This window comes from Halteromyces radiatus, assembly GCF_025201355.1.
Source record: "Halteromyces radiatus strain CBS 162.75 chromosome Unknown BX664scaffold_1, whole genome shotgun sequence".
In the NCBI taxonomy this organism is placed as follows: Eukaryota; Fungi; Mucoromycota; class Mucoromycetes; order Mucorales; family Cunninghamellaceae; genus Halteromyces; species Halteromyces radiatus.
This window is the reverse complement of record NW_026251687.1, coordinates 139,418-161,726: the sequence shown is the minus strand read 5'-3', so window position 1 is coordinate 161,726 and position 22,309 is coordinate 139,418. Positions and strand designations below refer to the sequence as shown.

Here is a 22,309-nt window from a genome sequence, read left to right as displayed (position 1 = left end):
GCAAAGTCTCAACCCAACTTTCGTCCATCATCTTTACTTCCACCTTCACCACCAACATTGCCATCACTCTTAGTAGCATATGATGATATCAACTGCAGATCATCTCCATATCCATTTTATTCATCATCATCAACAATATGGCTTACTCCTCTCTCGCCTGAAAATACACCTCCACCATCACCATTGGGTCCCATCAACAACAACAACAAAATTGTTTCCCCTGGTGCCCCGACACATGGCTCATCAACCTTTGGTAACACCGGTGAAACAGTGTACGAAGCATTCCAACCATACTATGGATTCAACAACCGATCTGGGGACTCGTTACAATCATCCGACAAGACAGGTACAAATGATGATGATGATGATCATAATGATAAAAATGACAACAACAACAACAACAACAGTGATATTGAATTGATGAATAGTAACTTTACAACAACAACAACAACAAGTATACCAACAGAACATTCTTTTTTCTCCAGTATGACCTTAGCATCGACAGCAACCTCATCATCACCTCTAAAACTCAAAGTAGTATATGATTTGGATAATATTATTATGCTTCAGGTACCACGGAATATCAGACTTCCAGAACTACGTGCAAGGATCCTTCACAAATTTGAAGACATTGCGATGGATTTACCAGTAGATTTCAAACTTGTATTTAATTCGATTGGGGGTAGAAAGGACTCATTACTATCTTTGTCGGCGGCGTATTCGACCTATGCAGATCTGGATGCAAGAGCTATTATTGGAACACAAGATGATCTCATGAATGCCCTGTCTCAATGGACTCAACTATCCAAAGTGTCTGTTCGATGTGTGGTTCATTAATGTGTTATATTACTGATAATTATTTTGTATATATTATATGTTTTATTTTTAGTAACCCCTTTGATTAGTTATTTGATTAGTGTTATCTTACTCATGATATTTTATTATACCTAGATTATGTTTATTTTCTATTTTTTTTTTTTTTTATATGATATGATATATTCTTTATGAAAATAAAATAATATTTACAAAAAAAAAAATCCATCACATTTCATCTTTCATCTAAGGAATTTGATATCTTTTTTTTTTCTGGATTTGTCCAAACTTTATTTGTAGTAGAACTTCGGATCAAGGAAGATGTCAAAAAAAACAAAAAAAACAAAACAAAACAAAACCAATATTTGAATTTCGGCAACCTAGATTTGTACCCAAAAAAAAAAGCAAGGATACCACATGCCGGGCGTCATCTATTGTTTAGAAAATCAGGGGATCATCTTTAGACATAAACATAGGAGAACGCCTACCAACCAAAAAAAAAAAAAAATGCCGATTTTTATTGATACCATCATGATCAAATATACTAAACTATACGATCTATCTATCTATGTATTTATGTACAATATATGTATATGTAACCAACGATAATCCCTATGCCTTGTAAATTTTGTTGTAGACTTCCTTACGTATACCCAATCGTTTTCGAATAGTCTTTTCGTAAAATTCGCGTCTCTTGGTGATTCTAACCCCACTTTGACCTGGTTTCACAGTGGATGGATCGACATTGATGTTGAATTGTCCTGTATGTCGAATTTCATATCCATTGATAAAATCTTTGGCAGTAATAGCATTTTTGTTTTCAGCTTTGAGATGAGTGACACCAATGACCTGTCCATCAGCACACATAATATGAAGTGTCTTTGTTCGTTTGTCCAGCATGAACGTACCTGGGGGAAAAGTGGAATGATGATCATCGTAGAAGGGAGAATCTAATGGAAGATGAATATGAGATAATTGTAATGTAGTAATATTTTGCTTGACTTTAAGTGATCGTTTAATTCTTGAGAATGTAAATGTAACACGAAGAGGATACTAAATAGAAAAAGAAAACAAAAAAAAAAAGGATGAGTATCATAGAAATGAGATTAATAATTTATATATATACCTGTTCACCAATAGCACGATGTAATTGTTCAATTTGCCATGAAGCCATTAAATCAAAATCAATATTTGCCCATTCTTTCTTTATTTTGGGTGCCTTGGTTGCTTGAGAGATATCTTGAGTTTTTGCATTTTTCTAAATATATATATATAAATATAAAAGTAAAAGAATGAGAAAAAGATAAATTGAATAACATAGAAAAATATATTACCTTTCGATCTTCAAAATTCCGAAGAGTATCCAATAACAAATCACTACCCACATTGGCCAAAAATAGGGAAAGATCCTTATAAGTTGGAGCATGATCAGTAGAAAGATCAACTTTGGTTTGAGCCAAAATACGACCAGCATCAAATTCCTTGTCATCTAATTCTTGTACTGTAACACCAGTTTCATTTTCACCTTGTAAAATGGTATGTTGAATAGGAGCAGCACCTCTAAATTTAGGTAATAATGAAGGATGTACATTGATAGCACCATAACGAAATGAGTCAATGATATGAGGAGGAATAAAATAACCAAAAGAAACGACTACACCTAAATCATAAGGAATATTATTCTTGTTTTCTATATTCCAATTGTCAAGTGATTCTGCTTTGGCAGGTGTATGCTGTACAGGAATATTATAAAGTTCTGCTAAACCTTTAGTGGCACCTAACAATAACAAAAAAAAAAAAAAAAGGTGAGAATTGAGTTGAAGTTCTATATATATATATATATTTAATCACTTTACTTGGAGTCAATGTATTTAATTTTCTACCAGTTCGACTATCAGGAGGACAAACAAGATCTAAAGAAGCAATACAACTATTCTTATGATCTAAATTAAAAAAAAGAGAGAGAGAGTTAATATATATATATATATATATATATCATTCTTTTTTTCTTTTTTCTTTTTTCTTTTTTTAATTACTTTTTTCTTTGATCAAAGCTTTCAAGTGAGTAGAGGCAAAATCATCGGTACCAAAAAATAAAATACGTAGAGGTCGTGTTGTTGTAGAAGAATAATAACGAGTACAAGTAAACTAGTTATCATAAGAAGGAATTAATTTTATGTATTCTTTCTTTCTTAATATTTACCTTCGGTATAGATCGAAAAGAAAGAAGGGTAAAATGAGTTAGAAGTGTCATGAATCAATTTGGAACAAGAAAAAAAAAAAAAAAAAAAAAAAAAAAAAAGAGAAAAACAAATAAAAAGTTGAAAAGTGATCGGAATATGAATCTCTTTGGGAAAAATAGGATTTCATCATATATGCTAATGACAGGGGAAATTATAATATAATGTTTATAGAACGTTTTGTTTTGTTGTGGTTTGTTTTTGTTTTTGTTTATTTTTTTTTTCTTTTATTATACTAATTCGCGTCAAATTGGAGGTTCTTTTTGCCCAATTTTTATCTAAAAAAGGAAGTATGTTACACTGGATTCAATGGCGGAACCTCATTTTTATTTCCTTCTCTTTGTTCTTTCCCCCCCTTTTTTCTTCTTCTCTTTCTTTCTTTCAACTAAAATCATTTTATATATATATATATATATTTGATCATTTTATCTATCTTATTATTAAATCCCCTACCCTCTCGTTTTATATATATTTTTATTTTTTTTATTCATTCTAGAGGAAAATATCACAATATACTTACAAACGCAAAAACACACACACACACACAATATCTACATACGCATATTATTCACCCGGAAATAATATATATATAGATATATATATATAAATATCAACACATACATACAGACATATATACTCTCTCTCTTTTTTTTCTTTTTCTTCTCTTTGTCTCTCTCTCTCTCTCTCTCTCTCTCTCTCACGACAGAGCCATTCAACATATTTAAACAATACAGGTATTCCATTAACATTCTCTCTTTCAACTTTTTTTTTTATACTGGCACTCACACACACACACACACACACACACACAAACATATATATATATGTTTATTATTTGTTTTCTTAGGCAGACGTTACCATATTTAAGAACATGACCGAAACATTCCATGGCTATATTGATACTACACAAGATGTACTATTGGTATTCGAAGGTTGTCGTCGAGGTCTTCTTCCAAGAGTCAGTCGTAGGCTACAAGAAAAAGAAAGAAAATTGATTCAATCAGGCTCTGTATTTGTCTTTTGTGAAAGGGAATCAGGTATAATTATTTTTATTGTTTTGATCATTTCAGGGGATGTGAACAAAGAGAAGGAGTAAAACAATTGGATATAGTTAGAAAAAAAGGTGGCAGTGTCAAAGGAGGGAGGGACGGGAAAAGAGGAGGTTGGACAAGAGGAGATTCCGAGTGTGTGGATTTTTTTTTTCCCTCCATATCTATATGAACTAACCATCTTGAACTTTTTTTTTTATTATTATTATTATTATCAATCAATAGGGGTGAAACGATGGACTGATGGTTTAGTATGGAGTCCTTCTCGTATCCTTGGCAATTTTTTGATTTATCGTGAATTGGAAAAAAGAAATGGAGAAAAACGTATACCTAATGTGGATCCTCGTCTACGGAGTTATAGTATGGATGCTTCATCTACTGTACAAGCAGCTGGTGGTGGGTTTTTGTCAGATCGGGCCAAAGAAAAGAAACTTGTTGGTAGTTTATCGGATGTTTACAATTTTCGACCTGATGGACTTATCAAGAAAACAATGTCTATTGTGGTGAATGGTAGTACGCAACATTTGATCTCTTATTATCATCCACAAGATATTATTGAAAACAGATTACGAAGACCTTCTTCTGTTCCTGAATTAGCAAGTTTGGAAATTTCTCCTGAATTATTGGTCAAACAAAATTTTCGTATTCCTCCATTTATTGAAGCTTCTGAAGCAAGTGCTACTTCTGGTTTAGTGAAACATCTTCTTACTCAAAGAGAACAACAAGAACAACAACAACAACATCATATTGCATTGGCAGGAAACAATGACCTTGATAATGGATTGACATCGACAGCAACTCCTCCACCTATTGGTTCATTACGAAGTATGTCTGTTGGATCATTAAATTCTTTACGACAAGAATCATTACTATATGGCAACAATCATTCTCTTCAACATATGTCATCCTATCGTCAATATCAAGAGGTACCATCAGGAGATTATAATACTGATGACACAAAATCAACTCGAATGTATTCTCTTTATATCCAACCTCAACAACAACCTCAACAACAACAACAACAACAACAACAACAACAACAGATATCTCCTACATCACACACCCTAACATCCGTTTATTCAACCATGCCAGCTTCTACTCCTTCACCAAATAATAATCCTAGGTATGATAGTATACCTTCAAATCATCATGCCTATGATCGTCAACAACATCATTATCCACAACAACATGAACAACAACCTTATTCATCTGCTTCCAATCCTCAAATAGGTCATCTTCTAAATCCAGTTCATCCTCTCAACTCCACCAATAGTAACAACAATACCTTATCATCTTTATCTCAGAATGGTATATCTCGACCTCATGATGATGTTCAAGTGAAAATGGATTCTATGGATCAACCTATCTTTTATGGAAATAGACCAGCTCCTATATCAACAGTAAATGCACCAAGGTTGATATGATATGCAAATAGGTTTAGTTTTCTCTTGTACTTTGGTTTTACCATTTTTATTATTATTACCATTATTATTATTATTATTATTATTATTATTATTATTCTTTTATTTTTTTTTTTTTATTATTATTATCATTCTTTTTATTCTATTTAGTGTAGTGTATTGACTGATTTCTTTTATACAATAAACATTATATGTTATATTTTTTTTTTCCTTGTATCACTTTTCTTTTTTTTTTTTTGTCTCTCTTTTTGTTTTGTCATTGTTTGTTTGACAATTGAATGTATGTGGGTATATGTGTATGGGTCTATCGTCAAAAAAAGGAGTTACCGTAGACTTTGTTCTGATTGGTTGATAATGCTTAGGGCGTGATTTTTTTTTCTCATCAACAGCCCCCCTATTTTTCAGGCTCCGTCCGTGTGTGTGTGATGTTTCCATCACCTTTTTTTTTTTTTTGCCTTTTTCCTTTTTCTTACTCCCTCTTTTTTTTTTTCTTTTATTCCTTTTTTTTCTCTTTTCTTTTTTTACCTCTCTATTTTTTTTATATACATTAAAGCAATTAACCGCAACTAAACGTCATGTCCACTGTAAGTAAAAATAATAATAATAATAAAAAAAGGAAAAGATGAATTATATTACTTTTTGTCATCATTTTAGTATAAAAGATGATGAAAAAAAATTTCTTGATACTCATCTTTTTTTTTTTTTTTTTTTTTTTTACTTTTTCTTTTCTTATCTGATGAATGGTTACTTTTTTATAGGAACGCGAAGATAAAGTAATACAAGAAAAAAAAGAAATAGAAACCTACGAAAAACACGAATCAAACATTTAAAAAGTTCATTGCTGAAACGTATTTACCAACTTTTTTTTTTTAATGTTAGGTTTTTATGGCTAAGATTGCCGAACAAGCTGAACGCTATGATGGTAAGTATTATTTTTTTTTCTTTATATTTTTGGAAAAGATATTACTTACTCATTTATTTTATTATCTTTTAGAAATGGTGAAGTATATGAAGGATGTTGCCAAGGTAAAAAAAAAAAAAAAAAAAAAATAAAAAAAAGAAAAAAAAAAGATAACTTTGATAATACAAATAGAAAAGAGAAAAATAGATACTGATAAATATATATATATTACTTTTTACTTTTTTTTTTTTCTATCTAGTTGGGTGTAGATTTGACTGTGGAAGAACGTAATCTTTTGTCTGTGGCCTACAAGAACGTGATTGGTGCTCGTCGCGCTTCTTGGCGTATTGTGTCTTCTATTGAACAAAAAGAAGAAAGCAAAGGTCATGAAGCTCAAGTCACTAAGATTAAGGAATACCGAAACAAGATTGAAAAAGAACTTTATGAAGTTTGTGAAGATATTTTGGGTCTTTTGACTGACCATTTGATTCCTCAAGCCAATGATGGTGAAGCTAAGGTCTTCTATCATAAGATGTAAGAAAAGAAAAAAATAAAATAAAATATAATATATTAATTTATTTATTTATTTTTCATTCATTTGATATTTATAGGAAGGGTGATTATCATCGTTATGTTGCTGAATATGCTACTGGTGAAGCTCGCAAGGACGCTGCTACTGCTGCTCATGAAGCTTACAAGGCTGCTACTGATGTTGCTCAAATTGAATTGGCTACCACTCACCCCATTCGTTTGGGTCTTGCTTTGAACTTCTCTGTGTTCTATTATGAAATCTTGAACTCACCTGACCGTGCTTGCCATTTGGCCAAACAAGCCTTCGATGACGCCATTGCTGAATTGGATACTCTTAGTGAAGAATCTTACAAGGATTCTACTCTCATCATGCAATTGTTGAGAGATAATTTGACTCTTTGGACCTCTGATCTTCAAGAAGGTAAAAAAAAAAAAAAAAAAAAAAAAAAAAAAGGAAGCGATAGATTAAATATATATATATATATATATATATGTATATATTACATCTTGAAAATTGATTATTCAATATCTTTTTATTTATTTATTTATCAATATTAGAAAATGACAAGTCTGACAAGAAACCTGAAGAAACTCAAGAGTAGATTATATTCCATTATAGCCATTTTAGTTTTAGTCATTAGTTGTCTTTTCCATCACTTTGTTATAAAATAAAAAAAAAACACTGATGTTTTAAAATATATAGTATATAATAATGATTACTTTGGGTATTTATCCGGTAACTTTGATTCTCTTTTCATGATCATGTTGTCACCGATCACGTTTGATCCTAGTTTCATCTATAATGGTAATTAAAAAAAAAGAGAGAGAGAGAGAAGAGGCAAAGTAGGTAAAATTCAGAACAGGAAATCGATGATATCATTGAAAACTTTACCTGACTACTTCTGAAAGATATTTAGATCAAGTTACACACGAGTTTCAAAAAGCAAAATAGAGTAGAAGACGATAATGATGATTATTATATTAAAAAATAGACCAAATAAAGTGATTTCCGAGTAGTATCATTTAATAAACTAAAGAGATAATCTATTTAAAACAAGAAATAGTAAGGAAAGAATCAAAACAAAGTCTTATCCTTAAGATGAATATAATATATTTTCAAATTGACCTGGGAATTTTTTTTTTTTTTTTTAGATTCATCAAATGACTATATACAATGGAACTTCTTTCAAAGGAGAGACGAATCATAAATGCCTAAAATGAAACGGGGTTTTAAAGGTATAATCTCTTTTTTGCTTTGCTTTGATTTTCTGCTTTAATAATCAATTAGATTACTATAAACTGCTATTGGGCGGTTAATCAAAACTTTTTTCTCTTTTTTGGATGCGCGACCATAAAAACGGTCTAATGCTTATTGTCTGTTTTTCTTCTTTTTTTTTTCTTTCTTATCTTCTCCTTTTATTTTTTTTTGACTGTTTGTTTTTATACATACGTACACATACATACATATATATATATATATATATCTAGACAGTATTGGTTTTCTCTCTCTCTCTCTTTCTTTTTTTTTATATATAGATATAGATATATATATTTATTACTGTCAACCAAATGTCTACTACACTATATTTAGATGGTCCTCCGAAATCAAGTATTCGTGATCAAGTCAAAGCCACGCTTTCACCTTCTGCAACTTGGTTAAAAGATACCTTTCCTGTTTTACGATGGTTACCAAAATATAATCGACAATGGTTTTATGGTGATCTCATTTGTGCTATCACTGTTGGTATTATTGTCATTCCTCAATCAATGGCTTATGGTAATGACAGATCTTTGGTTACTTATTTATGATTTAACCTCTTCTTTTATTCTTTTTATCACTATAGCAAAAATGGCTGGACTTCCTCCTCAATTTGGTTTATATTCAAGTGTTATTGGTGTTTTTATATACCCTTGGATTGGTACATCAAAGGATATTAGTATAGGTAAGTAACATATTAGAACGTGATTAGGTGGTTACATATTGATTCGTTCTTTTTTTGCTCATAGGTACCAGTGCTATCAACTCTTTACTTGTTGGACAAATCACATTGATTCTTACATCTTCACCTGAATTTCAATCTGGTGCTTGGACTATCTCCCATATTACTTCCAATTTGACACTGGTATCCGGTCTAATATGTTTGGTAGTGGGTATTTTACGGTTAGGAATCTTATTTGATTTCATTTGTCAACCTGCTATTGCTGGATTCATGGCTGGCTCTGGACTTACGATTGTCATTAATCAGGTAAAATAATATCAGCCACTTTTTTTTTTTTTTTGACGTTTTGGATTAATCATTATTTTTTAATTCTGTCAAATCTTTTTTAGCTCAATAAAATTTTTGGCATTCCAAATATCAATACAACTCAACCAACTTATCTTATTTTTGGCAATACATTGAAGAATCTTCCTCATTCTCATTGGGATGTCGCTTTGGGTTTACCGGCTTTGGTCTTTCTCTATGGTGTACGCTATTTTACAACAAAATTCATTCATCAATACCCAAAATATTCGAAATATTTCTTTTTCTTGAACATCTCTCGAAATATCATCGTTGTTGTCTTCAGTACTTTATTATCTTTCTTGATCAACCATTTTGGTCATTTTACTTCAAGTCCTTTCAAAATCCTTGGTGTTGTACCAGCTGGTTTTCAAAACATGGGCGTACCAACTGTCGATTCATCACTGTTATCTAAAGTTCTACCAAATTTGGTCGGTGTGGTTGTTTTGCAAATTATGGAACATTGTTCTATTGCTACAAGTCTCGGCAAAATCACGGATTACAAAAGTAAGTTAAATGATTCATTATATATTTTTTTTTATTCAATTTTTTTTTTTTTTTTTTTTTTTTTTGGTTTAGTTCAAGTGAATCAAGAAATTACATCCATCGGAATAGCAAATGTTTTTGGCTCCTTTTTTAGCGCTTATCCAATGACTGGTGCTTTTTCACGCACGGCTGTCATGTCAAAATCCGGTTGTAGAACTCCATTGACCAATGTTTTTGTGGGTACTATTGTCGTGCTTACTATTTACTTTTTTACTCCTGCTCTTCAATATATACCTGATGCTGCTGTTGGTGCTATTGTCTGTCATGCTGTTACTGATCTGATTACTGGTCCTAAGGTCTGGGTCAAATTCTGGAATACTCATCCATCCGAACTACTGATCTTCGCTTCTGCCTATGTGATCTCACTATTTACAACCATTGATATCAGTGTCTATGTACCAGTTGCTATTTCCATTGTTGTTCAACTTTATCGTGTGGCTCGACCTAAATATGCCTTCCTTGGTCGTGTGGACTTGGCCGATCAAGATTATCTAAATGACAACAAAAGTGATACCAATGAAAATGATCTTGATAAATCCATGTTCTTCTCTTTCTCTGACACTAACTTCCGTGGATGGATCCGTCCCATTGATCCTAGTATTGTGTGTTTTCAACCTCGTGAAAATCTAGTGTTTGAAAATACGAATTACTTGTTTGGAAAACTATTGGATCAGATCAAATTACAAACTCGACGTGGTAAACTACTTTCAAATGCAGCGGGTGCTCGGCCTTGGAATGATCCTGTTGATGCCGATCAAACTGAAGAACGACCTGTTTTATCCTCTATTATCTTTGATGTCTCTGGTGTACATACGATGGATTATACAGCCATGGAAAGCTTGGTGGAACTCTCTCGTATGGTGGATCATTACAGTAACCGACCCATTCCGTGGTTCATTGTAGTGGGTAGCTCGGATAGTGTACGACATTCATTATTGTATGCTGGTTTTGGACGTCAACAAAGGAAAAAGATTGTCAATGGTATTTTTACGTTCCACAACGATATCAAGAAGAAACACAACAACAGTAATCATAACAACAATAAGAAGGAGAAAAATAAGGATCAAATGACAAAATCATCATCTTTGCCTTGTGGAAAGCCGAACTGTCGAAGACAACAGGAATCGGGTCTGGTACTTGATGAAGAAAAGAAAGAAGATCAAGTAGCAACTATGACCATTGAAGATGTGACCGGGCGACATCATCATCGTCATCACCAAATCGATAAAGAAGTACAACCTGGTTCACCAATAACTACAGCACCATCTATAACAGCTGATGGGGATTATTTATCTATCTACAATCAAAACAACGTATCTTTTTCGACTGTCTCCTCCGATGCATTAGATGTTCTTCCTTCCTGGTGTCACTGTCAAAGCGATGATGAAGACGACGACGATGATGATGATGATGATGATGAAAGGGATGATGCTTCTAATCGATACAATGATCAACAACCCGTTGGTACCAACATTCGTGTTATCCGTGATAGATATCCTTACTTTTATCTTTCCTTGCATGAAGCCGCCTATGCTGCCTTGGATCATCGAAATCAACAATGCAAATCAACACCCAGTGATGCCATTTCCATTCAAGTGGAAGATCGCCAGTGAACAAGCTCTTCTTTCTATAATTATTATCATTATTATTACGACATCCTTTATCCTCCATAGTAGTTATTGTATATTAGTTTCTATTTTATTTCCTCCATCCCTGTTTTTTTTTCTTAGTATTGATACCTGTATCTGTCTTTGTTTTATATATATATATATATTATTATTAGTCTTTATGTATGCATTTATTTATTTATTCCCTGCATATATTTATTTATTTATTTTTTTTACTCTCTTTCTAAATGTTATTTTTGTTTGTTTATTTGTACAATACAGTTTTCTATTCTTGTATATATAAATTTTACAGTTAACACTTGATTGATTTTTTTTTTTTTTGAATGGAATAAAACAGTTGATTATATAAGACCAGTATTTTTCTACATGCACTTGATCATTTAGAATAACCTACCATTTTTCTTTTGAAAATTTTACGGCCAAAAGTTTCTAATGCCTCCGCCAAATTTTTTGGCTGTAAACTGTCATGAAGCCAACAGGCAGTTTAAACATCCTTCAACATAAAATCTGTTTTTCTTTTAATACCATTGTCATAAAGTGTCAAAATTTGAATTAAGAATAAGGATTCCTTTTTTTTTTTTTTTTGAATGAGAACAGGTGGATTCATTCTGCATTGATTGAGACACCCTTAAAAAATGTCACATGCTACTACTAGGAGAGAAGACTTTTTACTTTTAATTAAATAATCCAACATGTGCTTTTTTTTTCTAGGGAGTATAAACAATAAGATGATTTTTATTGGTACTTCGATAAGACAAGATAGTGAGATAAATAGATATATAAAAAAGGAAAAAGGAAAAAGAGAGGGGAGGTAATAATGACAAAAAAAAAAAAATACTACAGATAAATAATAATAAAATAATAAATAAATAAAAAAAATAGTGATGAGATCTACATCATTCCCATACCACCACCAGTCATTGGAGGAGACGTTTCTGGTTCTTTGGCATCGACAATAAAAGCTTCAGATGTACTGAGAAGACTAGCCACACCAGCAGCATCGACAAGCGCAGTACGGACAACTTTAGTAGGATCAATGATGCCCCGTTCAATCATATCAGCATATTCATTTGTAGCAGCATCGTAACCCCAATTTGGTTTATCGTAATATTCATCCATCAATTTGCCAGCAACCACGGAACCTTCACCACCAGCATTGTCAACAATAATACGACATGGACGTTGAATCGCTTCACGGATGATGTTGATACCCAATTGTTGATCAAAGTTAACACCTTTCAATCCATCCAATGCCTTAGCCGCCTTGACCAAAGTAGATCCACCACCACATGTAAAGCCCATTTCCACCGCCGCCCTCGTAGCACAGAGTGCATCATCAAATCGATCCTTCTTTTCACCTACTTCCACTTCGGATCCTCCACCAACCTTGATCACAGCAACGCCACCAGATAACTTGGCTAATCGTTCTTTCAATTTGTCAGTTTCATAGTCTGTTGCACCTGCCATAGCACTTCGAATTTGTTCACAGCGTTGAGCAATATCTTCCTTGGACCCAGCTCCATTGAGCATCACGGTATCTTCCTTGGTGATAGTGACAGATCCAGTCGTACCAAACAAATCCGGGGTCGCCTTTTCCAACTTGATATCTAGATCATCACTGAAGACCACACTGTTTGTTAGCACACCAATATCTCCCAAGATCGATTTACGGTTGTCGCCAAACCCAGGGGCCTTGACACATGCTACTTGTAGTTGCCCACGGAGCTTATTCAGAATACATGCCGCAAGCGCTTCACCATCCACATCTTCAGCAATCACCAAGAGAGGTCGTCGTTGTGTCGCTGCTGCTTCCATGGCTGGCATCACGTCTGATAAGAGAGAGATTTTCTTTTCCGAGAGTAACACCAATGGTTTTTCGAATTCCACTTTTTGTGTCTTGGTATCCGTAATAAAATAAGGTGATGTGAATCCACGATCAAATCGCATGCCTTCTGTCACTTCCAATGTGTCATCCATTGTTTTGCCGGCTTTGATTGTAATCACTCCTTCCTTGCCAACACGTTCCATAGCTTGAGCAATCATATTACCCACATGTTGATCTCCATTGGCTGAAATGGTCGCTACCTTTTTTTTTAAAAAAAAAAAAAAAAAAGTGTGAAAAACGAGGAAACATTTTTTTTTTTTTTTTTTTTTTTACCTGAGCTATTTCGGCAGAAGTCGTGATCATTTTTGTATTGGCCATAAGATAATCAATGACTGCATCTACAGCTAAAGTCACTCCACGACGAAGATCCATAGGATTACATCCAGCTGCCACATTCTTCACTCCTTCAGCAAAAATCCAACGAGCCAAAACAGTAGCAGTAGTAGTACCATCTCCTGCCGTTTCATTTGTCTTGTTAGCAACATCTTGAACAAGTCTATTTTTTTTTTTAAAAAAAAAAAATATACATAAGATTCAATGTTTTTTTTTATTTATTCTTATTACCTTGCACCCAAGTTTTCAAATTTATCTTCCAAAGTAATAGATTTTGCTACAGTAACACCATCCTTTGTCATTTTGGGAGAACCATAAGGTTGGTCAATCAATACATTACGACCTTTGGGACCTAATGTCACAGCGACAGACTTGGCCAACAAATCCACACCTCGAAGTAAAGCAGCGCGTCCATCGATACCAAACTTGATTTCTTTATGTGTAGAATAAAGTCGAGTGATACCCGATCGTTGTGAACGAAGAAATGCCCTTTGAAGACTAGTCACCGTCAAACGATTCATTAATGTCACTATATTATCAATACAAAAAAAAAAAAAAAAAGATAGAGAGAAGAAGATAAAAAAAAAAAAATTCAGTGACCGATGTAAGCATACAAGCATTTTTTTTTTTCCCGTGGGAACCCAAAAAGGGAAAAAAAAAATAAAAAAAAAGGGATTTTTGATTTGAAACCCACTTCCATGGATGATGATTGAAACCAAAAGGCTTTGGGTTTTATCTCGGGAAACGATTAATGAGCCAATGATGTTGCTTTTGGATTCAAACGGGATTTATTACTTGGATAAAAATGTACACTTTTTTGGTATTCATTGTTTCCCTTTTTTTCTTCTATCATTTCTTTTTATAAATTATGCTTGATAAAAACACTTGGTCTACTTGTTCCGATTTTGGTACGCGATTGTAAGTTTAAAAAGAAGAACAAAATCATCAAGTTTATTAATCTATATAGTAGATCATGTAAAGATGATACAGATTTGATGTCCACATTGATTCATCGTCAACAATTAGAACAAGTGTTTTGTAATGATTTCATTTGTTGTAATCAATATTGGACTGATTTACATAGTTTATTACAACATTGTGAAGATTGTCATGCTAATCGAGATATTATGATGATGATGAATAATTATGATGATCGTACTACTTTATATGATGTACCCGAACATGATGATGATGATGATGATGATGATGAAGATGAAGATGATGATGATGAACTTTTGACACCACTCTCACCTGTTGTTTCAGATTCACCATTATTATCACAACATCTCACCAACCTAAGTGCATTAGAAAATTCTCAACACCAATCATCATTGATGCGACCTTGTGAAACACAAGAAGAATATGGGTATGAAAAAATCAAAGAATGGATGCAACAAGCTCAATCATTACCTGGGGTAGAAGAACAAGGTATTTCAAAAAAAAAAAAAAAAAAAAAAAAAAAAAAAACGCTGACTTTTTTTTTAATTTCCATTTATAGAGGATGAATCTCATCGACCTTATCGTTGTCGAGTACCAGGATGTGATAAAGCATATAAAAATGCAAATGGATTAAAATATCACAAAGCACATGGTCATGATAAACAAAATGAAAATATAGAAGAAACATTACAAAAACCTTATCTATGTTCCTTAGGTCGTTGTAGAAAACGATATAAAAATCTCAATGGTTTGAAATATCATATTCAACATGGTCATTTTAAACATCGAAGACCTTCTTTCTCTTCATCCTCTTCTCCAGTACCTTCTATGTTTCCTTCAATACCATTTCCTGTACTTTGATTGTAAATAAATAAAACCCTTTTTGACATTGATGTTTCACTTTATATACTACAAGCCGTGTATTTTAATCCATATTGCTGTATTTTCATAATAGTTGATGATGATTGAAATTATTGATAAATATGATAATGATAAGTAACAGTAATGATGCCATGAATATGATTTTATTAAAAAAAAAGAATTCTATATATAAATAACTAAACTAATCTAAACAGAAATCTATTTAGTTTTGATGTTGGGAAGAGAAAGAAAGAAAAAAAAAAAATCGGAGCTAAAATATGACCGTGTCATCTTTGGGTTCGTTGTCTAGCTGCTTTTTTTTTCTTCCACTTTTCTTTTCTTTCCAAAAGACTCTGCACGCATTGAAAGTAAGATTGCCACTTTTTTTTTTCTAAAAATATATATTATATATTGACTTTTTTTTTTTTTTTTTTTTTTTTTTTGGTTAATATTAGTTTTATATACCATGATTAACGATACTCAACTTTCCTTTATTGCAAACTCCCTTGGAGTGATGACTATGATTCTTATTGTTGTCTACCATTATGTTTCTGTTAACGACACCAAATCGAAATCCTCTTAATTTAGAGAGAGACATTGATATTATTACTTACTTACTTACTCTTTACAACTGTCACTCCTCTGTCATCTTTAAGTTATTCATCCATGTAATCGACGAAAACTCTTTATCCATCTTACACGCAGTCAACAACTTTCCCTCATTTCTAGATTGAATCTTTTTTATATATATACACTCAATAAAATACACTCTTCAATGACTCTTCTTTTTTTAATATGGTTATAAATGGGTTCTTAGGATAATTTTTTTTTTTTCATTTTGTGAAGGCAAGCATTCGAGTAGATTGCTTTCAAGTAGTCCAATGTATTGGTTCCATTATATAGATAAGGTCAGAGAATGGATGGAATGATTAATAATGATGAAATCATGAAGTTAATCCTTGTATATTATTCCTTCTATAGGTTTTCGATAAAGAACTGATCTATGGATATTGTATTATACTATGTTAGCACGATATGATCATTTCAATTGGGCTTATGCTTCTTGAAATGATTCGTTCTCCGAAAATAGACTTTTGACGAAGGTCTCTCTTACAACCTTCTTTTCTTCTTTTCTTTTTTTTTTTTCTCATACAAGGTCGTAGCAAAAACTAGAATATGTTAAATAGTTCCTCTTCCATAAAACAAGGTAATAAATAAAGAAAAGAAAAAAAAGGAATTATTTAAGCGTCGATTAAACTGATTTTTTTTTCTTTGTCTACGCAAATAAAAAATAGACCTGGATGACATCACCGGGGAACATAATGAAACCTCAACTATACAAGTGGACAACAAAGTAACAACGGCAAACACTGATAGAACAACTGATGAAATACAAATACATTTGGAAGAGACCAGTTTGTCATCAACACCACAACAACATGATAGTGATGTAATCCCGAATACTACAATTACTGACGATGATAATAAGAAGAGCTCTCAAGAACAACCAACAATGGTATCAACAGACAACAAGGAAAACTCTTCGAAACAAACAGTACAATCATTAACTTGTCATGACAACGACTTTGAAAACACAGATGATCAACGTTCTCAAGAACATCAACAGACATTAGATCAGGAATACCTTGTGAAGACTATTGCCTGGACCGATCCGAAAACAAAGACCGAACGACCAGTTAGAATCATTACTCAAAATAGTAAGGAAGATAACATGAGAAAAAAAAAAAAACGACAGCATTTATTTATTTATCTTTTTTTTTTATGCAATATCGATAGAAAATGGTCCATGTCCTTTGGTGTCTATTTGTAATGTTCTCTTTATTCGTGGTGATATCAGTGTTCGACCTTTTGAGAGGGAAACTGTGACATTTGAATATTTGATGGAATGTCTTGGTGATTATCTTTTAAATCATGCTCCTTCCGATGAAAAGGTAAATATATATATATATTCGAGACAACATATCATTCATGTACTACTTTTTATATATAAAGACTGTAGAATCATCAACAATACAAGAGCCACTATCATCTTCTCCTATTGATGAATCTCATGAAATACCAATGAAATCAACTTCTAGTCGGCAATCTACTATGGAATATGTCCTTACCTATCGCCATAATTTGGAATCAGCTCTAACTATTCTTCCAAGACTTCAAGCAGGATTAGGTAATACACATCGATATTTATTTTATGAAGGATTGATTCATTTTTTTAACTATTATTATTATTATAGATATCAATGTTCAATTCTCCTCTATATATGATTTTGAAGCTACTGCAGAATTGGCACTTTTTGATTTATTTGATGTGAATTTGGTACATGGATGGATTCCCGATCCTCAGGTAAAGGAAGAGGAATAATAATAATAATAAAAAAAATAGGAGAATAACTAACCCTTTCATAGGATGAAGAAACATATCGCGTAGTACATGAATGCAAATCATACAATGGATTAGTGGAATGCGTAGTACGGGGGAATGAAGTAAATTTGGAAACTAGTTCTTTGTTAGATAATGTTGAACAACGAAAGAAAAAGGATCAAGCAGAAACCAGAATACATGATGGTAAAAGAACGAAATTGTGTAACACTATAAATTGAAACTATCCTGTTTTTTTTTTCCTTTTAGGACTAGTGGCATCTACTTATTTACAAGATACTGCAACACAACTTACATATTATGGAATTGAATTGTTGATGGATACACTACCTCAGAATACTTTATGTGTCCTATTTAGGAATAACCACGTAATCATATATATTATAAATAGCTCATTTACTCCTAACTGACAATTTTTTTTTTTTTTAATCTCTAATATAGTTTTCAACTTTATATAAACATCCCATTACCAATCGATTATATACTTTAGTGACTGATTCTGGTTTAGTATCTGAATCTCAAGTGATATGGGAAACTCTAGGTGATGTAGATCAAGGAACATCTGAATTTGTGAATAGTCAATTTATCCAACCTTTGTCAACAAGACCTTCATCAAGTGCCCGACAAGAACAAGAAAATCGTGAAACAGCTGATTTGGAGTAAGTTTTTCTTAAAAAAAAAAAAAGGAGGAGAATGTATATATTTATTCATTCTATATATTTTAGTTATGCCATTGCCCTTTCTTTACAACAGCATCAACAAGATAATATTAATCGAACAAGTCCTAGTGTTAGTAGTACAAATACCCATGTTAGTCATAGTATCTCATCCAAGAAAAAACATTGTATAATATCTTGAAATTAAAAGGAAAAAAAAAAAAAAACTAGTTTATCTTACTTGTTTGCCAAAAGTGGTAACCAAATCAGGGACCAATATTTTCTTATGTCAGGAAAATGGATCCACACAGATCAATCGGAATGGAATCGAATGGAATTCATATCAAATAGAGTTAGTATCTTCCGACATATTATTATAAAAAAAAATAAGTGATGTCATTTCATTAAAGATTTGCAAGAACTTAGTAATATTTCTATCATAACATGCGTCACTATTGAAATCTTTTTCAAAAGTTTTTGTTACTTTTTCCTAAAAAAAAAAAAAAAAAACATTTTGAAAGTCCTCCATTAGAATTTTTTTTTTCTTCTTTACTTTTTCTATTTGTTTCTTCTCTCCCTTCTTAAATTCTTTTTTTTTTTGTTTTGTTTCCCCTTCCAGTAACCATACTTGGTATACCTTTGTTCTTTTTTTGTATATACTCACATACATACATACATATATATATATACATACTCCGTACTGGCTTTACTAAAGGTAAAAAAAAAAAAAAATTGATTAGATAACTACGACGCGTTATATTATATTTTCTCATTACATTTATTTTTATAGTTGAACTATACTCTTCAACCATTATTCACTTAATACACATTACAAAACACATTATCATTTCATCTCTTTTGGTATCTTGTTAGTGCGTGCGTGTGTGTACGTGTGTGTGTTCTTGTGTGCGAGTGTGTTTTGTTTGTTGGGTCAATTTCTCTTTTGTCATTCTTTTATTCTTCCTATTTACATTCTTCTGATCTCTATACTCATACTTACTGTTTATCTCTATTATCCCGTTCAATTATTTTCTCACTGTCAAAAAACAACAACAAACAAACAAACCAATAACCATTTTGCAATCAACAAAGGTACAGTTATTTTGCATAATTATAGTTTAATTCACTCTCTCTTATCTCTCTCTATATATAATTTTAGTGTATCAAGACACTCAAGTATGGCCGGTTTGCTAAAATCATGACCCAAGGCAATATTACAATTAGCGACGACAATGGAAACAATTTACACAGCGCTCAAGCCAACATTATCCAAAACAACAGTAATAATAATGATAGTATCACCAATGAATCCTCCTTTTCCACAATCAATCATACCATCGACTCGTCAAAAGAAGAACCACCACTCTCTCCAACATCATCCAATACTAATCAAGGTGCATCATCCTCAATTATTCTCCCCACTTCTCATTGGAAATCAGAAACCCCAAATACCAGGTAAACAAAAAAAAAAAAAAAATGAAGGAAATATATAAAAGGAATTAAAAAAATGTCTTTTTTTAGCAACAACAAAGGCAAAGCAAAAGCGAATGACAGCAATGAATCCTCAACCAATAGACCTCAAGCCGCCTTTATCAACAAATTATACAAGTAAGATTGAATAAGAATTGAATTAAATACGATGTTCCAGAATTTTTTTTTTTTTGACATAGAATGTTGGAAGATGATTCGATACAACATTTGATCAACTGGTCTCCTAATGGTGATCTATTCAGCGTATCTAGTCCTACTGCATTCTCAAAGTTGGTTTTACCTCAATACTTTAAACATAATAACTGGCAAAGTTTCGTTCGACAACTCAACAGTAAGTTATCAATATTAATATTGATATAATAATATTAGTATTACTTTTTATTTAAGGCTTATCTCTTTTCCCTTTTTAGTGTACGGATTCCACAAAGTCAACGATATGATTCACTCCAACTTGACTAGCGAAAGCCAAAAGTGGGAATTCCGACATCAACATTTTCGACGAGGAGCCATAAACGAATTACAAAATATTAAAAGAAAAAGTGCCAAATCCCATCATCAATACTTGTCACCGACTAGTTCACCAGTATCTACCTCCTCTGTTGGTCGTCTCCTTCTCAATACCAGTAGTCATCAACAATCGACACAAGATCAGCAACAACAGCAATCAAATCAACAGTTTGGAGGAAACCATGGTGAACATAATCTATATGACGACAAATATAGTCTAGATCCTATCAACAGGGTAGACCAATCCAATCCAATATATCATCATATTTTACGCCTGGAAGATCGTGTTCGACTTGTTTCTCATTCACATACTTCGCTTAAGAATGAAACTGAACGTTTGAAATCTATTCTATTAAGACAACAAGATGTAAGTGAAACATTTATAGTCGTGCTTATATTTTATTTATTGATTTATGTAATCATTCATAGGCTATGCAAGATATTGCTGATGTGTTGTTGAATATATCAAAATATGACAGTAATAATGTGCATTATGAAAAAGGTAAAAAAAAAAAAAAAAAAAAAGATAATTAGAAGTTTCTTTTGTTTATGATCACATATTTATTTTTAGTTGAAAAGATCAGGCAACACATCAAGACGTTACGCGAAGCAATGGACGATGGTAAGCGAAATCTCTCGGAATCGGAATGCCAACTAGATTCATCCTTGAAACGAAAATCTCCTCAAACGGCAACAACAACATCGACTTTTTCGTTCACGGAAGACAGTACCAACGCGCCACCTCCACTATCATCCGCTCGGGTTGGCAATAATGACAATCCAAATCTCAATACCTACAACAATTACATCAATGTCACTAGTACTTATCGAAATGACGGAATGACAACGACATTCATGAAGAGTGATGATCATGATACTGACAACAACAACAACAGTAGTAATAGTAGCATCGTATATCGAAAGAGCGAACCCTTCTTACCTATGCCGATCTCATCCATTCTATCATCGAATCTATCTCCTTCTCCAGAACACATACAGACATCTATGGAAGGTACCAGCAGCAATGACAATCGATTACCCTCTATCGATCTCTCACATACAGGTCCTTTTTCTTCAGCATCTTCACATCATTATCCGCAATATCCAACAACAACATCCCCACCGATGAGGGCTGGCCATAGTTTACAACCTTTTCAATCATTACAACCCATTCGATCTTTATTGGAAGCTACTGAATTACGTCCTATTGGTCCATCCACAGAATCAATCACTGGTAAATACCAAAAACAAAAGTCTTCTCTCGCATTGTCTCATTCCTTTATTTTACTAGAAACAAGATTATCTCCGTACATGGGCCTTGGAAAAGAATCGCCGCTGATGAATCCCGTTGATTTACGACATCCATCTTATGACAACCGTAGGTTATAAAAAACGTTTCAAATAAACAAAAAATTGACCCCTCCTCTTTTTTTTTTTTTTTTTTTTTTTTTTTTTTTGTGATTAGGTGATACGAAGGAGACAAAGCGACGACGAAAAGAACACTGAAAAAAAAAAAAATAAGAAGACATAAAGATATTACAAATCAATGCAATAGGCGTATCCTCCTTGTTTTTTTTTGTAAATGATATCCCATCATTTGACCTTATTTTATTCTATGATTTACATTATTCTTAGATCCAACATTGTGAATACTTAGTTAGAATCGCATCCATATTTTTTTGAACAACTTTTAAATAAAGATTTTCTCGTACATATCATCCGAATTTAATAATAATAATAATAATAATAATAATTATATAATAATAATAAAAGTCATGGATCATTATCATGAACTCTATGAAATATACACCTTTTTTTTTTTTTT

At 32.4% G+C, this 22,309-nt stretch overlaps 9 protein-coding genes across 9 annotated transcripts; 7 read left to right on the top strand and 2 right to left on the bottom strand.

Annotated features, from left to right (window-relative positions):
- Positions 1-431: 431 nt before the first annotated feature.
- BX664DRAFT_318896 (uncharacterized protein) lies at positions 432-983 on the top strand. Its single transcript, XM_051542838.1, has one exon. It carries the CDS (start codon positions 487-489, stop codon positions 835-837), a length of 351 nt encoding a protein of 116 aa, XP_051404089.1. The 5' UTR covers positions 432-486; the 3' UTR covers positions 838-983.
- Positions 984-1,322: 339 nt separating this feature from the next.
- BX664DRAFT_318895 (formyl transferase) lies at positions 1,323-3,096 on the bottom strand. Its single transcript, XM_051542837.1, has 6 exons — positions 3,017-3,096; positions 2,850-2,961; positions 2,670-2,756; positions 2,148-2,590; positions 1,940-2,071; positions 1,323-1,866 (listed from the first exon to the last, which is right to left on the bottom strand). The coding sequence occupies exons 1-6, from the start codon at positions 3,065-3,067 to the stop codon at positions 1,426-1,428; spliced, it is 1,266 nt and encodes a 421-aa protein (XP_051404088.1). The 5' UTR covers positions 3,068-3,096; the 3' UTR covers positions 1,323-1,425.
- An 828-nt stretch (positions 3,097-3,924) lies between these two features.
- BX664DRAFT_235880 (Gti1/Pac2 family-domain-containing protein) lies at positions 3,925-4,776 on the top strand (the record flags this gene model as incomplete). The annotated part of the gene is made up of 2 exons (XM_051540179.1): positions 3,925-4,090; positions 4,328-4,776. Coding segments are annotated over 2 exons (615 nt in total), but the record flags the coding sequence as incomplete, so codon positions are not given.
- Positions 4,777-6,046: 1,270 nt separating this feature from the next.
- On the top strand, positions 6,047-7,653 carry BX664DRAFT_271159 (14-3-3 family protein epsilon). Its single transcript, XM_051541132.1, has 7 exons — positions 6,047-6,107; positions 6,282-6,296; positions 6,403-6,445; positions 6,518-6,549; positions 6,684-6,958; positions 7,036-7,376; positions 7,514-7,653. Exons 1-7 carry the CDS (start codon positions 6,099-6,101, stop codon positions 7,555-7,557), a joined length of 759 nt encoding a protein of 252 aa, XP_051404086.1. The 5' UTR covers positions 6,047-6,098; the 3' UTR covers positions 7,558-7,653.
- Positions 7,654-8,383: 730 nt separating this feature from the next.
- Positions 8,384-11,396, top strand: BX664DRAFT_288034 (sulfate transporter family-domain-containing protein; the record flags this gene model as incomplete). The annotated part of the gene is made up of 6 exons (XM_051541780.1): positions 8,384-8,732; positions 8,800-8,898; positions 8,963-9,201; positions 9,285-9,744; positions 9,817-10,890; positions 11,131-11,396. Exons 1-6 carry the CDS (start codon positions 8,525-8,527, stop codon positions 11,394-11,396), a joined length of 2,346 nt encoding a protein of 781 aa, XP_051404085.1. The 5' UTR covers positions 8,384-8,524.
- Positions 11,397-12,131: 735 nt separating this feature from the next.
- Positions 12,132-14,190, bottom strand: BX664DRAFT_271154 (hsp60-like protein). The gene is made up of 3 exons (XM_051541131.1): positions 13,861-14,190; positions 13,570-13,792; positions 12,132-13,496 (listed from the first exon to the last, which is right to left on the bottom strand). Exons 1-3 carry the CDS (start codon positions 14,148-14,150, stop codon positions 12,303-12,305), a joined length of 1,707 nt encoding a protein of 568 aa, XP_051404084.1. The 5' UTR covers positions 14,151-14,190; the 3' UTR covers positions 12,132-12,302.
- Positions 14,191-14,373: 183 nt separating this feature from the next.
- BX664DRAFT_1351 (uncharacterized protein) lies at positions 14,374-15,481 on the top strand. The gene is made up of 3 exons (XM_051539826.1): positions 14,374-14,547; positions 14,597-15,057; positions 15,128-15,481. The coding sequence occupies exons 1-3, from the start codon at positions 14,498-14,500 to the stop codon at positions 15,427-15,429; spliced, it is 813 nt and encodes a 270-aa protein (XP_051404083.1). The 5' UTR covers positions 14,374-14,497; the 3' UTR covers positions 15,430-15,481.
- Positions 15,482-16,564: 1,083 nt separating this feature from the next.
- On the top strand, positions 16,565-18,935 carry BX664DRAFT_318881 (uncharacterized protein). Its single transcript, XM_051542836.1, has 9 exons — positions 16,565-16,636; positions 16,725-17,147; positions 17,227-17,381; positions 17,443-17,617; positions 17,685-17,794; positions 17,857-18,016; positions 18,080-18,198; positions 18,272-18,489; positions 18,556-18,935. Exons 1-9 carry the CDS (start codon positions 16,606-16,608, stop codon positions 18,686-18,688), a joined length of 1,524 nt encoding a protein of 507 aa, XP_051404082.1. The 5' UTR covers positions 16,565-16,605; the 3' UTR covers positions 18,689-18,935.
- Positions 18,936-19,458: 523 nt separating this feature from the next.
- On the top strand, positions 19,459-22,205 carry BX664DRAFT_1245 (HSF-type DNA-binding-domain-containing protein). The gene is made up of 9 exons (XM_051539772.1): positions 19,459-19,578; positions 19,646-19,941; positions 20,008-20,094; positions 20,157-20,308; positions 20,388-20,851; positions 20,914-20,986; positions 21,056-21,718; positions 21,776-21,862; positions 21,950-22,205. Exons 2-9 carry the CDS (start codon positions 19,685-19,687, stop codon positions 21,988-21,990), a joined length of 1,824 nt encoding a protein of 607 aa, XP_051404081.1. The 5' UTR covers positions 19,459-19,578; positions 19,646-19,684; the 3' UTR covers positions 21,991-22,205.
- The last annotated feature ends 104 nt before the right edge of the window (positions 22,206-22,309 follow it).

Excerpts from the sequence above, each read along its gene's own strand:
- BX664DRAFT_271159 (XM_051541132.1), top strand. Across the intron at positions 6,446-6,517 it reads ACAAGCTGAACGCTATGATG|AAATGGTGAAGTATATGAAG; the intron begins GTAAGTATTATT and ends ATTATCTTTTAG. Across the intron at positions 6,550-6,683 it reads ATATGAAGGATGTTGCCAAG|TTGGGTGTAGATTTGACTGT; the intron begins GTAAAAAAAAAA and ends TTTTCTATCTAG.
- BX664DRAFT_271154 (XM_051541131.1), bottom strand. The coding sequence starts at position 14,150 with ATGAATCGTTTGACGGTGACTAGTCTTCAAAGGGCATTTCTTCGTTCA. Across the intron at positions 13,793-13,860 it reads TTTGAAAACTTGGGTGCAAG|ACTTGTTCAAGATGTTGCTA; the intron begins GTAATAAGAATA and ends AAAAAAAAATAG. Across the intron at positions 13,497-13,569 it reads CTTCTGCCGAAATAGCTCAG|GTAGCGACCATTTCAGCCAA; the intron begins GTAAAAAAAAAA and ends TTAAAAAAAAAG.
- BX664DRAFT_318881 (XM_051542836.1), top strand. The coding sequence starts at position 16,606 with ATGTTAAATAGTTCCTCTTCCATAAAACAAG. Across the intron at positions 16,637-16,724 it reads TTCCTCTTCCATAAAACAAG|ACCTGGATGACATCACCGGG; the intron begins GTAATAAATAAA and ends AATAAAAAATAG. Across the intron at positions 18,199-18,271 it reads TCCTATTTAGGAATAACCAC|TTTTCAACTTTATATAAACA; the intron begins GTAATCATATAT and ends TCTCTAATATAG.
- BX664DRAFT_318896 (XM_051542838.1), top strand. The coding sequence starts at position 487 with ATGACCTTAGCATCGACAGCAACCTCATCATCACCTCTAAAACTCAAA.
- BX664DRAFT_1245 (XM_051539772.1), top strand. The coding sequence starts at position 19,685 with ATGACCCAAGGCAATATTACAATTAGCGACGACAATGGAAACAATTTA. Across the intron at positions 21,719-21,775 it reads ATCCACAGAATCAATCACTG|AAACAAGATTATCTCCGTAC; the intron begins GTAAATACCAAA and ends TTATTTTACTAG. Across the intron at positions 21,863-21,949 it reads ACATCCATCTTATGACAACC|GTGATACGAAGGAGACAAAG; the intron begins GTAGGTTATAAA and ends TTTTGTGATTAG.
- BX664DRAFT_318895 (XM_051542837.1), bottom strand. The coding sequence starts at position 3,067 with ATGACACTTCTAACTCATTTTACCCTTCTTTCTTTTCGATCTATACCG. Across the intron at positions 2,757-2,849 it reads AGCTTTGATCAAAGAAAAAA|ATCATAAGAATAGTTGTATT; the intron begins GTAATTAAAAAA and ends TTTTTAATTTAG. Across the intron at positions 2,591-2,669 it reads ATTAAATACATTGACTCCAA|GTGCCACTAAAGGTTTAGCA; the intron begins GTAAAGTGATTA and ends TGTTATTGTTAG.
- BX664DRAFT_1351 (XM_051539826.1), top strand. The coding sequence starts at position 14,498 with ATGCTTGATAAAAACACTTGGTCTACTTGTTCCGATTTTGGTACGCGA. Across the intron at positions 14,548-14,596 it reads TCCGATTTTGGTACGCGATT|TAGATCATGTAAAGATGATA; the intron begins GTAAGTTTAAAA and ends TAATCTATATAG. Across the intron at positions 15,058-15,127 it reads ACCTGGGGTAGAAGAACAAG|AGGATGAATCTCATCGACCT; the intron begins GTATTTCAAAAA and ends TTCCATTTATAG.